This window comes from Sinohyriopsis cumingii, unplaced genomic scaffold, assembly GCF_028554795.1.
Source record: "Sinohyriopsis cumingii isolate HCF-2022 unplaced genomic scaffold, ASM2855479v2 utg000160l, whole genome shotgun sequence".
Taxonomy (NCBI): domain Eukaryota; kingdom Metazoa; phylum Mollusca; class Bivalvia; order Unionida; family Unionidae; genus Sinohyriopsis; species Sinohyriopsis cumingii.
The window spans coordinates 5,980,746-5,995,533 of record NW_028315873.1 but is presented as its reverse complement, the minus strand read 5'-3'; the positions used below and the strand labels follow the sequence as shown (position 1 = coordinate 5,995,533).

Below are 14,788 nucleotides of genomic sequence, written 5' to 3'. Positions count from 1 at the left end.
GTCAGATATATAAATAATGGGGTCTTGAGGTAAGAGGTCATAGTCATGTCAAGTCAGATATATAAATAATGGGGTCTAGAGGTAAGAGGTCATAGTCATGTCAAGTCAGATATATAAATAATGGGGTCTAGAGGTGAGAGGTCATAGTCATGTCAAGTCAGATATATAAATAATGGGGTCTAGAGGTAAGAGGTCATAGTCATGTCAAGTCAAATATCGAAATAATGGGGTCTAGAGGTAAGAGGTCATAGTCATATCAAGTCAGATATCGAAATAATGGGGTCTAGAGGTAAGAGGTCATAGTCATGTCAAGTCAGATATAGAAATAATGGAGTCTAGAGGTGAGAGGCCATAGTCATATTACGTCTCATAAGAAAATAATGGTTTCTGCACTTTAAGTTTCAACTGCATACCTTTGTCAAAGATCCAGGTCATTGAAACCTGTTCGTCCATAATCTTTGTTAGTTCCTGCATTGAAGACTGTTAAACACAGGGTTGACATGTATTGTGCTGTTCATGGTACTCCTTTTTATTTTAAATTTTGTTCTATCAAATGTTTGGCCGGATTGATGATGTTTGTCCATCCATCTTCTTGGTATAAACACTAAGAATTAGATTTGTGTTTATGTAATTTTCTTGGACACTCTTGCTTGTAGAGTTACATGTCTTGGTATGAAAGTGTTTCGTGAGGAGTACTACAACTATAACTGAAAACTGGTCGCAGTGACTTATATTTCAATCACATCAAGGATGATTTTCTTTGAAGTCATATACATATGGAGTACATAATTGTACGGGCTGTAGATGGGATCCTACATTCTACTAAACCTTTGTTACTTACAAGAATTATTGACCTGTTTCCTAATGATCTTTAATTATACACATTTTGCCTTTCAGGTGTGCAATATAGTTGGTGGACAGAGGTGTATAAAGAAACTGACAGATAACCAGACTTCCACAATGATCAAGGTTTCTCAAATAAGTTTCGTCTTCTATAACAGCATGTTATTAATGTCCCTTCTGTACACACCTCATGCTTCAGTGTACTGAACCCACTTCTAAACTCGCATTTCAGTTTACTAAACCCCATTCTGTACAGAATTCATCTTTTTCAATGTGTTAATCTCCCTCCAGCACAGAACTAATGTTTGGTGTCCTAATCTCTCCAGTGAAAATTAACGTTTCATTGTACTAACTCCCTTCTATACCTAGTTCCTGTTTTCAGTGTACTAACCAATGAACCACCCACAAAATATGTACAAAATTGGTGTTTCAGTGTACTAATTCCCTTCTGTACACAATCTGTTTCAGTGTACTAGTCCCCCTTCTTAATGCAAATCTTGTTTTAGTGTACCATCATGTATTGTTGAAAAGCACCCAGAACACACTTGTACCTCTGTTCCCGTAAAAATGTGAAAAAATAAGTTGGAAATATGCAGCTTAAGCAGTTTTAAATTGGTTCTTGTCAGTAGTTCATTTACTTGACAAAAGCTCATTTACTTGGTGTTATATCATGTTTGTTTAATGCCTATTTTAAGCAATTAGGTCAGTTTTATCAGATGGTGCAGATAGAAAATTATTGGGATTATGGTCTTGGTTTTATCAGACAAACAGATAGAAAAGAGTAGGCCTTGTTCCCAACCTTATGTTTTGGTTTTATCGGATGGGCAGATAGAAAATCTATAGGCTTAATGGTCTTTTTTTCATCAACAATCTTGGGTATTTTGTTTGAACGTCATGTACCCTGCAATGTTGGTTTTTGTATATTTCGCAGGTATATTTCCTGACATTGATCTTGTAATAGTCTTGTAAATGATGTGATTGGGTTTATGTGCTGTAATAGTGGAGAACTTACTTGAACCACATGGAAGACTGCTTTCAAGCTCCAATTATAAATGTGTACATTTACCATGCATCTCCAATGATAAAACAATTGAGGATTGCTTAATTTCTTTTTGTAAAGTATGGTCTTATTATCAGACAAGACAGACATAATCAGCATATTTAAAGGAAGAGAGTGAGAGAAACCAACAACATTAAAATGCAAGTTAATGAAAGGGTAAGTGATAATGTAAATGCAGAAAGACTTTAAAAGTGCTTGATACTTCGTCTCAACTGAACAAATTCAGAATTATTCAAATTGGGAATGCACAGGGTGTGTGCCTTTTGGGTGCCCATATTTTTTGATAAGGAACACATGATTTTACAGGTAGAGATATGCAGGGAATTATTATTCAAGTACAAAGAAGGAGGCTTTCTTAAGATTTTTACATGTGGTAAAACTTTGATACATTACTTTTGAACCCATGGTTAAGAGACAAAAGATTGTATTGAAGCATGCAAGTAACCATGACCAATACAGTCATGTCTTTCCAACCTGCTGGAAAGTTTATGTGCAATATGTTCACCTACACAGAGAATAATGTTGAACCCCATGGCACAAGAGAACACCACAGAAAATATACAGTACTGTGCCACAGGAAATTAACTGTATTATGCCACATAAATCAGATATAATTTTCTTGAGACTATTCCCAAAATGTATCCAGACCTACTGAGGGGTGGCATCATTTTGAACTGGGATAATGCTCATGCAAACACATGCAAGTTTGCAGTGCAGACTTAACAGACGTCTGTAAAAACTTTACATTCAATTACACACCATCTAGACCAGTTTATGATCCCTGTGACTTTTACCTTTTTAAAAATTTAAATAGAGGTTCAGTAGTTAGCATTCCAGACTTGCTACCAAAAGGGTGCGGGTTCGAATCCTACCGTTGGATCAGCCTGGGTCAGCTGCCATGGTATCCTTGTGCAAGGCACTGTACTTAAGTTGCCTCAGCACTAAATACCCTACTTGTTTTGCTGTGCTATAAAGCACGATACCAAACCTAAATTGAATGATTCCTTTTTGTGGAAGAACAAATGGATGCAATCATTTGGATGATTTTAAGTGGCAGGATACTGCATGTATTCAGGACAAGGGTCACAAGATGGAAGAAGTGCAGTAAGTTCAGAGGAAGCTATTTTGAGATGGTCTACTGAAATTATTGTACACTCCCCAGTAACTTTTCTTGATAGTTTTTGTTAGAGAACTTACGATTTACCCTTATATCATTGGTGTTTGACAGGATCATTGAATCAAACAAACTTGAAAGTGGGCCAACAATAAAAGGAGGGTGTCTATTTCATTTTTCATTGCTTGCAGTTTTATTCACCTAATAAATGGCAATTCTTGTGGGTGAACAAATCATACAGAAAAAAAGTGAGAACTCAGATGTGCAAATTGATGAACAGATCAGTTGTACAAGGAATAGCAGCTGATTGATGTCGTAAATCGACAACAAAATATCTATTAGCATATGAATTGGCCTGTTGTAACATTATACATTGTCTTGTTACTTGTTATTGTCAGTATAATGTCCTATTAAAAAAAAATTGTCGTCTTAATGACTGGATCTGCTTTGTAATGTGAATATAAGTAAAGCAACAGTATTCCCAAGTAAAATTGCTATGCTCTTTTAAGAATCTAGTACAGAGAAATGATGTCAGAAAGAATACCAAATACAGTGGTTGACACACTTGACAGCACTTCAAAATGAGATACAAAAGATGCTGATCCCTGTATTGTTTATGGGCATGTACAAATTTTAATCCTTGCAGTGTTCATGAGTATGTACAAATGCGAATCCATGAAGTGTTCTTGGTTATGTACAAATGCTAATCCATGCAGTGTTCATGGGTATGTACAAATGCTAAACCATGCAGTGTTCATGGTTATGTGCAAATGCTGAACCATGCAGTGTTCATGGTTATGTGCAAATGCTGAACCATGCAGTGTTCATGGTTATGTGCAGATGCTGAACCATGCAGTGTTCATGGTTATGTGCAAATGCTAAACCATGCAGTGTTCATGGGTATGTACAAATGCTAAACCATGCAGTGTTCATGGTTATGTGCAAATGCTGAACCATGCAGTGTTCATGGTTATGTGCAAATGCTGAACCATGCAGTGTTCATGGTTATGTGCAAGTGCTAATCCATGCAGTGTTCATGGTTATATGCAAATGCTAATCCATGCAGTGTTCATGGTTATGTGCAAATGCTGAACCATGCAGTGTTCATGGTTATCTGCAAATGCTGAACCATGCAGTGTTCATGGTTATCTGCAAATGCTGAACCATGCAGTGTTCATGGTTATGTGCAAGTGCTAATCCATGCAGTGTTCATGGTTATGTGCAAATGCTAATCCATGCAGTGTTCATGGTTATGTGAAAATGCTAATCCATGCAGTGTTCATGGTTATGTGCAAATGCTAATCCATGCAGTGTTCATGGTTATGTGCAAATGCTGAACCATGCAGTGTTCATGGTTATGTGCAAGTGCTAATCCATGCAGTGTTCATGGTTATGTGCAAATGCTGAACCATGCAGTGTTCATGGTTATGTACTAATGCTAATCCATGCAGTGTTCATGTGCAAATGCTAATCAATACAGTGTTCATGGTTATGTGAAAATGCTAATCCATGCAGTGTTCATGGTTATGTACTAATGCTAATGCATGTGGTGTTCCTGGGTATGTCCAATTGCTATTCCATGCATTGTTTATTGGTACGTACAAATGCTAATCTATGCAGTGTTCATGAGTATGTACAAATGCTGATCCCTGTATTGTTCATGGGCATGTACAAATCTTAATCCATGCAGTGTTCATGCTTATGTACAAATGCTAATCCATGCAGTGTTCATAGTTATGTGCAAATGCTAATCAGTGTATTGTTTATGGGTACTTACAAATGCTAATACATGCAGTGTTCATGGTTATGTCCAAATGTTAATCCATGCGGTGTTTTCCTATTAAGACAACTTGCAACTGAACAGGAAATATACACAATACATATGGAAAGCATTTTTTAAACAATTTGGGAGAGTCTTAGAGAGGGTGAGCAAAAATTACATGAAAGTAGCATGTGTGCTGGAAACTATGTTATTTTATGTCATTTACTTTGTTTTGTTATTGGAGAGAAAATAGAAAATTGGCTTGTTTGTAATTGATCCGATGTCCAAAACCTGACTAGTCCAAAGTATAACCAGGATAGCAGAAGTGGTGATATACTTATTTTAGTAGCAGAGGGTTTGAAGAGCAGTCTTTCATTGGTTTCTTGATCATCAACTATTCGTGGAATTTTAAACCTTGAAGAATCAGAAAATCTCAAATTTTGTCAGGTAAAGTGTGGCTGGTTTGCTATATGCTTCTTAAGAGTTATTGATCAGATTTTGAGATGGCTTTAGTTTGACATAAGACAGTTTGAGATGGCTTTAGTTTGACATAGGACAGTTTGAGATGTGATTTATTGTTATTATAACATCAATGTTTTGTTTTGACATACACAGGAAACTTGACATACAGTTACTGTATATCATCTTAACATCGATGTTTTGAGTGACCTTCTGCTTGTGCTTTATATGCTGATATTTCTAGAGACAGGCTGTTTGCAATGCTGACATTTCTAGATAAAGGCTGTTTGCGATGTTGACATTTCTAGATACAGGCTGTTTGCAATGCTGATATTTCTAGAAACAGGCTGTTTATATGCTGATATTTCTAGATACAGGCTGTTTGCAATGCTGACATTTCTAGATACAGGCTGTTTGCATTGCTGACATTTCTAGATACAGGCTGTTTATATGCTGACATTTCTAGATATGGACTGTTTATATGCTGACATTTCTAGAGACAGGCTGTTTATATGCTGATATTTCTAGATACAGGCTGTTTATATGCAGACATTTCTAGATATAGGCTGTTTGCAAAGCTGTAGTTTGCATAAAATTTGTGTGATTTTGGTTTTGAGATAGCATACATTTATTTTTGCAACATTACAGTTTTTTGTAAAACTTAATGCATATAGTCCATGGTCCTTGTATTGTTTCACTTTTTAATTATTATTTCATTGGAAATATTTAAGATCTATAGTAATGGTTAAAAGTGGGTTACAGTCAGCATAAAACCGATGGTAATGGATATTCTACAAGTTAAAAGAATTTCAGAGAATATTGAAGACCATCAATTAATAAGAAAGTAAAAGGTCAAAATCTGCATATTTGACACTGGCATGGTGAACAATGGTACAGTAGGGGCAAGTAGTTTTACCCATGTCTGTCCATCCAGTCCCTGCCAATCCTGTTTATGAGTTTTACCCATGTCTGTCCATCCAGTCCCTGCCAATCCTGCTTATGAGTTTTACCCATGTCTGTCCATCCAGTCCCTGCCAATCCTGTTTATGAGTTTTACCCATGTCTGTCCATCCAGTCCCTGCCAATCCTGTTTATGAGTTTTACCCATGTCTGTCCATCCAGCCCCCACCAATCCTGTTTATGAGTTTTACCCATGTCTGTCCATCCAGTCCCCACCAATCTTGTTTGAGTTTTACCCATGTCTGTCCATCCAGTCCCCACAAATCCTGTTTATGAGTTTCACCCATGTCTGTCCATCAAGTCCACACCAATCCTATTTATGAGTTTTACCAATGTCTGTTCATCCAGTCCCCACCAATCCTGTTTATGTCCCATCACATCAGTCCCAAGTATGTATTTGCTTTATAACTTCAGAGTGACTATAATGTTTTAGGCTTAAGAAGACCTAGATTAAGTCCCATTTTCATTGTTTTCCAGCAAAATTAAACTGAATTGTGGTTCATGTTTAACTTGCAGATTTGCCTTCAGTTTCATTACTGTAAGCCCCATACCTCTCACTGTAGTACTGTAAGCCCCATACCTCTCACTGTAGTACTGTAAGCCCCATACCTCTCACTGTAGTACTGTAGGCCACATATTTCTCTCTGAAGTACTGTAGGCCCAGTATATTATTGGAGTACTGTAGATGAGGATAGTGTTTTCTTTGTATTTACCCAATATCTTGCACTGAAATACTGCATAGTGCCATTTTTGTATTTACCCAATATCTCTCACTGAAATACTGCATAGTGCCATCTTTATACTTACCCAATATCTCTCACTGAAATACTGCATAGTGCCATCTTTGTATTTACCCAATATCTCTCACTGAAATACTGCATAATGCCATCTTTGTATTTACCCAATATCTTGCACTGAAATACTGCATAATGCCATCTTTGTATTTACCCAATATCTCGCACTGAAATACTGCATAGTGCCATCTTTGTATTTACCCAATATCTCGCACTGAAATACTGCATAGTGCCATTTTTGTATTTACCCAATATCTCTCACTGAAATACTGCATAGTGCCATTTTTGTATTTACCCAATATCTCTCACTGAAATACTGCATAGTGCCATTTTTGTATTTACCCAATATCTCGCACTGAAATACTGCATAGTGCTATCTTTGTATTTACCCAATATCTCGCACTGAAATACTGCATAGTGCCATCTTTGTATTTACCCAATATCTCGCACTGAAATACTGCATAGTGCCATCTTTGTATTTACCCAATATCTCGCACTGAAATACTGCATAGTGCCATCTTTGTATTTACCCAATATCTCGCACTGAAATACTGCATAGTGCCATTTTTGTATTTACCCAATATCTCTCACTGAAATACTGCATAATGCCATCTTTGTATTTACCCAATATCTCTCACTGAAATACTGCATAATGCCATCTTTGTATTTCCCCAATATCTCTCACTGAAATACTGCATAGTGCCATCTTTGTATTTGCCCAATATCTCTCACTGAAATACTGCATAGTGCCATCTTTGTATTTGCCCAATATCTCTCACTGAAATACTGCATAGTGCCATCTTTGTATTTGCCCAATATCTCTCACTGAAATACTGCATAGTGCCATCTTTGTATTTACTCAATATCTCTCACTGAAATACTGCATAGTGCCATTTTTGTATTTACCCAATATCTCTCACTGAAATACTGCATAGTGCTATAGTGCCATCTTTGTATTTACCCGATATCTCTCACTGAATTGCTGGAGGCAAGTATGGTGCCTTTTTTGTTTCCCTGATTGAGTTGGTGCCACATTCTGTGTATATATATATATATATATATATATATATATAATATATATGCTTTCTCATAGTGAAGTGTGAAGTACTTTGTACAGTTACTGGACTGTTTTTGTTTCTGTGCCAGCCATTCTTTGCGTATTTGGTGTCTTAACCATCTCTCTTGCTCTCTCATTTGTAACATGATTTAACTTATGATTGTCATTTTAAATGAAACAGCAATTTTTCCCATTTGCCTTTTTATCATTTGTGCAGTTTTTATTGATTTCATCTGGCATGTACTAATATCTCACTTTCCAACTCATAGATGAAATTTAATTCTTAAAGGATGTTGCAGAATAGTAGATAACTTATGTATGCATTATTTCTTTAAAGGCAATGTTGTGATAAAATTGAGAGGTTTACACACATGGAGTACATGGGATTGACATGAATGTTTATTAGACTAAATATTATTGGCTTATAAAGCCAAGGAAAAAGATATTATGTTCTAGTTTGAACCTTGAATTCATGAATGAAGTTTTACAAATGCTATAAAAAATATGGGCTACCTGGAAAACCGCAAAATGACTTGACTTCCTACATGGTCTACATGGTTTAGCATCATAGAGTGGTTGATGAGAACAATACTGACAGTGGTTATTAAAGTTTTGAAGTACATCAGATTAGCAGGAAAAGTGTCACTGGATATGCCAGTCAGTGATTTTGAACCTGAAAATGATGTTGAGTCTGATGTACATGCTGGATGGACAGAAACATCATGTGAGTCTGATGATGTACATGCTGGATAGACAGAAACTTGTCAGTCTGATGTACATGCTGGATGGACAGAAACTTGTCAGTCTGATGTACATGCTGGATGGACAGAAACATCATGTGAGTCTGATGTACATGTTGGATGGACAGAAACATCATGTGAGTCTGATGTACATGCTGGATGGACAGAAACATCATGTGAGTCTGATGTACATGCTGGATAGACAGAAACTTGTCAGTCTGATGTACATGTTAGATGGACAGAAACATCATGTGAGTCTGATGTACATGCTGGATAGACAGAAACTTGTCAGTCTGATGTACATGCTAGATGGACAGAAATATCATGTGAGTCTGATGTACATGCTGGATAGACAGAAACTTGTCAGTCTGATGTACATGCTGGATGGGCAGAAACTTGTCAGTCTGATGTACATGCTAGATGGACAGAAACATCATGTGAGTCTGATGTACATGCTGGATAGACAGACACTTGTCAGTCTGATGTACATGCTAGATGGACAGAAACATCATGTGAGTCTGATGTACATGCTGGATGGACAGAAACTTGTCAGGGTGATGTACATGCTGGATAGACAGAAACTTGTCAGTCTGATGTACATGCTAGATGGACAGAAACATCATGTGAGTCTGATGTACATGTTGGATGGACAGAAACTTGTCATTCTGATATACATGCTGGATAGACAAAAACTTGTCAGTCTGATGTATATGCTGGATGGACAGAAACTTGTCAGTCTGATGTGTATGCTGGATAGACAGAAACTTGCCAGTCTGATGTACAAGCTGGATAGACAGAAACTTGCCAGTCTGATGTATATGCTGGATAGACAGAAACTTGTCAGTCTGATGTACATGCTGGATAGACAGAAACTTGTCCGTCTGATGTACATGCTGGATGGACAAACATGTCAGTCTGATGTACATACTGGATAGACAGAAACATGTTAGTCTGATGTACATACTGGATGGACAGAAACTTGTTAGTCTGATGTACATGCTAGATGGACAGAAACATCATGTGGGTCTGATGTACATGCTAGATGGACAGAAACTTGTCAGTCTGATGTACATGCTGGATAGACAGAAACTTGTCCGTCTGAAGTACATGCTGGATGGACAAACTTGTCAGCCTGATGTACAAACTGGATAGACAGAAACATGTTAGTCTGATGTACATACTGGATGGACAGAAACTTGTTAGTCTGATGTACATGCTAGATGGACAGAAACATCATGTGGGTCTGATGTACATGCTAGATGGACAGAAACTTGTCTGTCTGATGTACATGCTGGATAGACAGAAACTTGTCAGTCTGATGTACATGCTGGATGGACAGATACATCATGTGAGTCTGATGTACATCTGGATAGACAGAAACTTGTCAGTCTGATGTACATGCAGGATGGACAGAAACATCATACCAGTCTGATGTACATGCTGTATGGACAGAAACATCATGTGAGTCTGATGTACATGCTGGATGGACAGAAACAGACAAAATGCTGGTCAATGCCTAATTAATGGTATTTCAAATTTAAATGTTGAATAGGCAGAATTTCAAGGAAAATTAAAATATGGGCATTTTAAAAGTAGAGTGCAGTTTGAATTTGTTTTCTCAAACAATTCTGTCCTGATTGTTGTTGTTGTGGGGTTTAACGCCATTTTTCAGCACATGATAGGCTATACATAGTGGCCAATATTAATGGTGGAGGAAGAACATGTCAATACCAGGAAAGAACCACTGACCCACGAGAAGGTGCTGGCAAGCTTTCTCACATACCCACGTTGGTTGAATTCTAGACTGAAACTGACGCAGATAGAGGTGAAATGGCAGTGATCCATAATGGAGGGCGCTTTATACCACTTGGCCACTTGGGGCCCCCAATTCTGCCCTGAGGGATCTTGTACTTCAAAACTATAATACTCTGAGGGTTAGTATAAATTAATAATCAAGATGGAAAAAGAAATTAAAAAGTATACCTCAGCCAAAACATTGAGACTGTGGCATTGATGGACCCTAATACACCACTGTGGAACAGATTAGAAATCTGGCATTGTAGTAAAACACTGATTGAGGAAAATGAAACTTTAATTTGAAGCAGAGATGTCCAAGGGACAGTGCTTATGCAGTGTGGACATTGTACTTGGATATGCATAAAACAGCAGACTGTGAAAGATGGTTTTTCATACACAAAGAAACAGATTCAGTTAAAACAATCTACAGATTAATGCTTATACAGTAATACCTTGAACATTCGCGAGGTTAGGTTCCAGAACCAGTCGCAGATCAGGAGGAATCGCGAATGTTTGATACGAGTCACTAAAAATGCTAATAAGTGCTTATTTCTTGGGTTTAAACCCTAAATATGACCCAAATCATGCTCCCAAAGCACTTTAATTTCATTTAAAAGTTAGCTTAATACATTACCCTTAAAAAGAGAAATAAATGGTTGACGTAAAAATAGAGTACACTATCGCCTAATGGGTATTTGCCACACTAGCGCATTTACAGTATGGTACATGTATACTAATATTACCCCTATACTAATTCATTGGCTGCCGTTTTCTTTTGCACTCACAGTAAGGTAAAACCAAGTAACGAATGGGACTGTAAAATTAATGACTGACGTTTTCTTTGTCATTGTCAGAAAGGTAAACTAGGTAAACTTCATGTCACAGAAGTCATATAACAAAGGTACAATTCAATAAAATAAAGAAAACATGTACGTAGAGGGTACCAATGAAAATTTCACAAATCTGTGAATTCGCGAATCCAGAAATGCGAATGCACGAGGTATTACTGTACAACTAGAGGAGACATCTTTTGATAATTTCGATTCAATTAGATATATGAAGGATTGGAGCAGGAAAAAACAGATCAATATACAAGTCTTAGGTAAATATTGAACCATAGGTGTGCATAGTTTGACTTTGAGTTTCAACTTGAGATTTAGTTTGTACCAATCATAGATGACTTTACTTTTCTAAAACTTGAGATTTGTTTGTACCAATCATAGATGACTTTACTTTTCTAAAACTCGGATTAATGATAGTGGATATTCAATCTCAGACCAAAGTTTGGTTACTTGAATTGAACATTCTAGTGTTAATGCCTCAGTGTTACATTTTTATTTGTGTTACATTTCCGCATAAAAATTAATTGAAACAGAGCCTAAAACCTATAAAAATAAATTATTTAAAAAGAATAATTTGGCTCTGGTTCAGAAGAATATGCAAATTTTTATAAAAAAAACAAATAAATCGTATAGAAAGATTCACCTAAACTTGATGTACAACTGTTGCGACATTACACAGCTGGTCTTCATAGTAAGAGTTGGTTTTGTAGGGTTGTTTTTTTAAGAAAGGTTTTATTACAAGTAGCAGCACTAAAAAGAAATCAATACCTTTTTTAATAATTTACAGTTAGGTATCTCTAACAAATTTTATTTTGAAATAAAAATTGAGTTATATAATTTATTTTTGAATGTCTGTCAAATTAGAATTTCATTCCATTTTTGCATTAATTACAATCCCTGATCCTGTGACTCCCAAAATATTTATCACCAGCTAATTTTTGGTAATATGTGAGTTTTTCCCCATTTGCTTCTGCAAATACAGCATGGAAATTAGCACTTTATTTCCACATACAATCCACTTGAACCCATAAAATAAAGGTCCAGGCAAGGAGCAGACATTCCATTAGAGATGTAGTTGGCTCATTTTAAAATCGACTTTAAATGGCCATTTCCTTATTTTAATGCAAAACATCTGTTTAAATACCTTTGTAAAAAAACTTCTCTTTGTCCTTTAGCTTTGAAGACATCTTTTCAGCCATGCAATTTGTGCATGGTACATAACAGAAGATTAATCGTGGGGCTTGTATCAATCAAACTGTTTTGTGAAATTTCCACATATTGTTAATAAATGATGCAGTAGGATCAGTGATGTGGAGGTAATTGCTAGGATTATTGATTTGTTACTAAAATTGTTAATAAATGATGCAGTAGGATCAGTGATGTGGAGGTAATTGCTAGGATTATTGATTTGTTACTAAAATTGTTAATAAATGATGCAGTAGGATCAGTGATGTGGAGGTAATTGCTAGGATTATTGATTTGTTACTAAAATTGTTAATAAATGATGCAGTAGGATCAGTGATGTGGAGGTAATTGCTAGGATTATTGATTTGTTACTAAAATTGTTTTTACCATGGCCATGTCAACAGAAGTTATTGATTTGTTACTAAAATTTTGTTTTTCCATCACCACGTCAACAGAAATTATTGATTTTTTTATACTAAATAATAAAAGTAGCACTACAGCATAAGGAGTATTTCATTATAACACCATTCTTTTTATAAGGCAGGAAGTTTTGTATGATGTAACTCATTACAATGTCTAATAGCCTATCTTGTGCTAAAAAATGGCATTAAACCCTACAACAACAGCAACAGCAACATAATGTATCATTATACGATGGTATATCTTGTGGCTGGCATGGATGGCATTATAATGAGTGAGTACTGTATCATGTACTTAATAACAAGTCATTCACTAGAAGGCAGTATATGATATGACTTTATTGACAGCATTATAATGAGTGAGTACTGTATCTTGTACTTAATAACAAGTCATTCACTAGAAGACAGTATATGATATGGCTTCTAGTGACAGCATTGTAATGAGTGAGTACTGTATCATGTACTTAATAAAAAGTCAGTCACTAGAAGGCAGTATATGAGATGACTATTGACAGCATTATATAATGAGTGAGTACTGTATCATGTACTTAATAACAAGTCATTCACTAGAAGGCAGTATATGATATGACTTCTATTGACAGCATTGTAATGAGTGAGTACTGTATCATGTACTTAATAACAAGTCAGTCACAAGAAGGCAGTATATGAGATGACTATTGACAGCATTATATAATGAGAGTACTGTATCATGTACTTAATAACAAGTCATTCACTAGAAGGCAGTATATGATATGACTTCTATTGACAGCATTGTAATGAGTGAGTACTGTATCATGTACTTAATAACAAGTCATTCACTAGAAGACAGTATATGATATGGCTTCTAGTGACAGCATTGTAATGAGTGAGTACTGTATCATGTACTTAATAACAAGTCAGTCACTAGAAGGCAGTATATGAGATGACTATTGACAGCATTATATAATGAGTGAGTACTGTATCATGTACTTAATAACAAGTCATTCACTAGAAGGCAGTATATGATATGACTTCTATTGACAGCATTGTAATGAGTGAGTACTGTATCATGTACTTAATAACAAGTCAGTCACTAGAAGGCAGTATATGAGATGACTATTGACAGCATTATATAATGAGTGAGTACTGTATCATGTACTTAATAACAAGTCATTCACTAGAAGGCAGTATATGATATGACTTCTATTGACAGCATTGTAATGAGTGAGTACTGTATCATGTACTTAATAACAAGTCAGTCACTAGAAGGCAGTATATGAGATGACTATTGACAGCATTATAATGAGTGAGTACTGTATCATGTACTTAATAACAAGTCATTCACTAGAAGGCAGTATATGATATGACTTCTATTGACAGCATTGTAATGAGTGAGTACTGTATCATGTACTTAATAACAAGTCATTCACTAGAAGGCAGTATATGATATGACTTCTATTGACAGCATTGTAATGAGTGAGTACTGTATCATGTACTTAATAACAAGTCATTCACTAGAAGGCAGTATATGATATGACTTCTATTGACAGCATTGTAATGAGTGAGTACTGTATCATGTACTTAATAACAAGTCAGTCACTAGAAGGCAGTATATGAGATGACTATTGACAGCATTATATAATGAGTGAGTACTGTATCATGTACTTAATAACAAGTCATTCACTAGAAGGCAGTATATGATATGACTTCTATTGACAGCATTGTAATGAGTGAGTACTGTATCATGTACTTAATAACAAGTCATTCACTAGAAGGC

At 36.0% G+C, this 14,788-nt stretch overlaps 1 protein-coding gene across 14 annotated transcripts in view; it reads left to right on the top strand.

Moving 5' to 3' along the window:
- Positions 1-14,788, top strand: part of LOC149774690 (protein argonaute-2-like) — a 129,764-nt gene that overhangs the window by 62,057 nt on the left and 52,919 nt on the right. For all 14 annotated transcript variants that reach the window (XM_089944789.1, XM_089944785.1, XM_089944788.1 and 11 more), the window contains one exon: positions 898-969. In XM_089944789.1, coding sequence (XP_089800915.1) covers positions 898-969 — 72 coding nt within the window. The remainder of the gene's footprint in view (positions 1-897; positions 970-14,788) is intronic.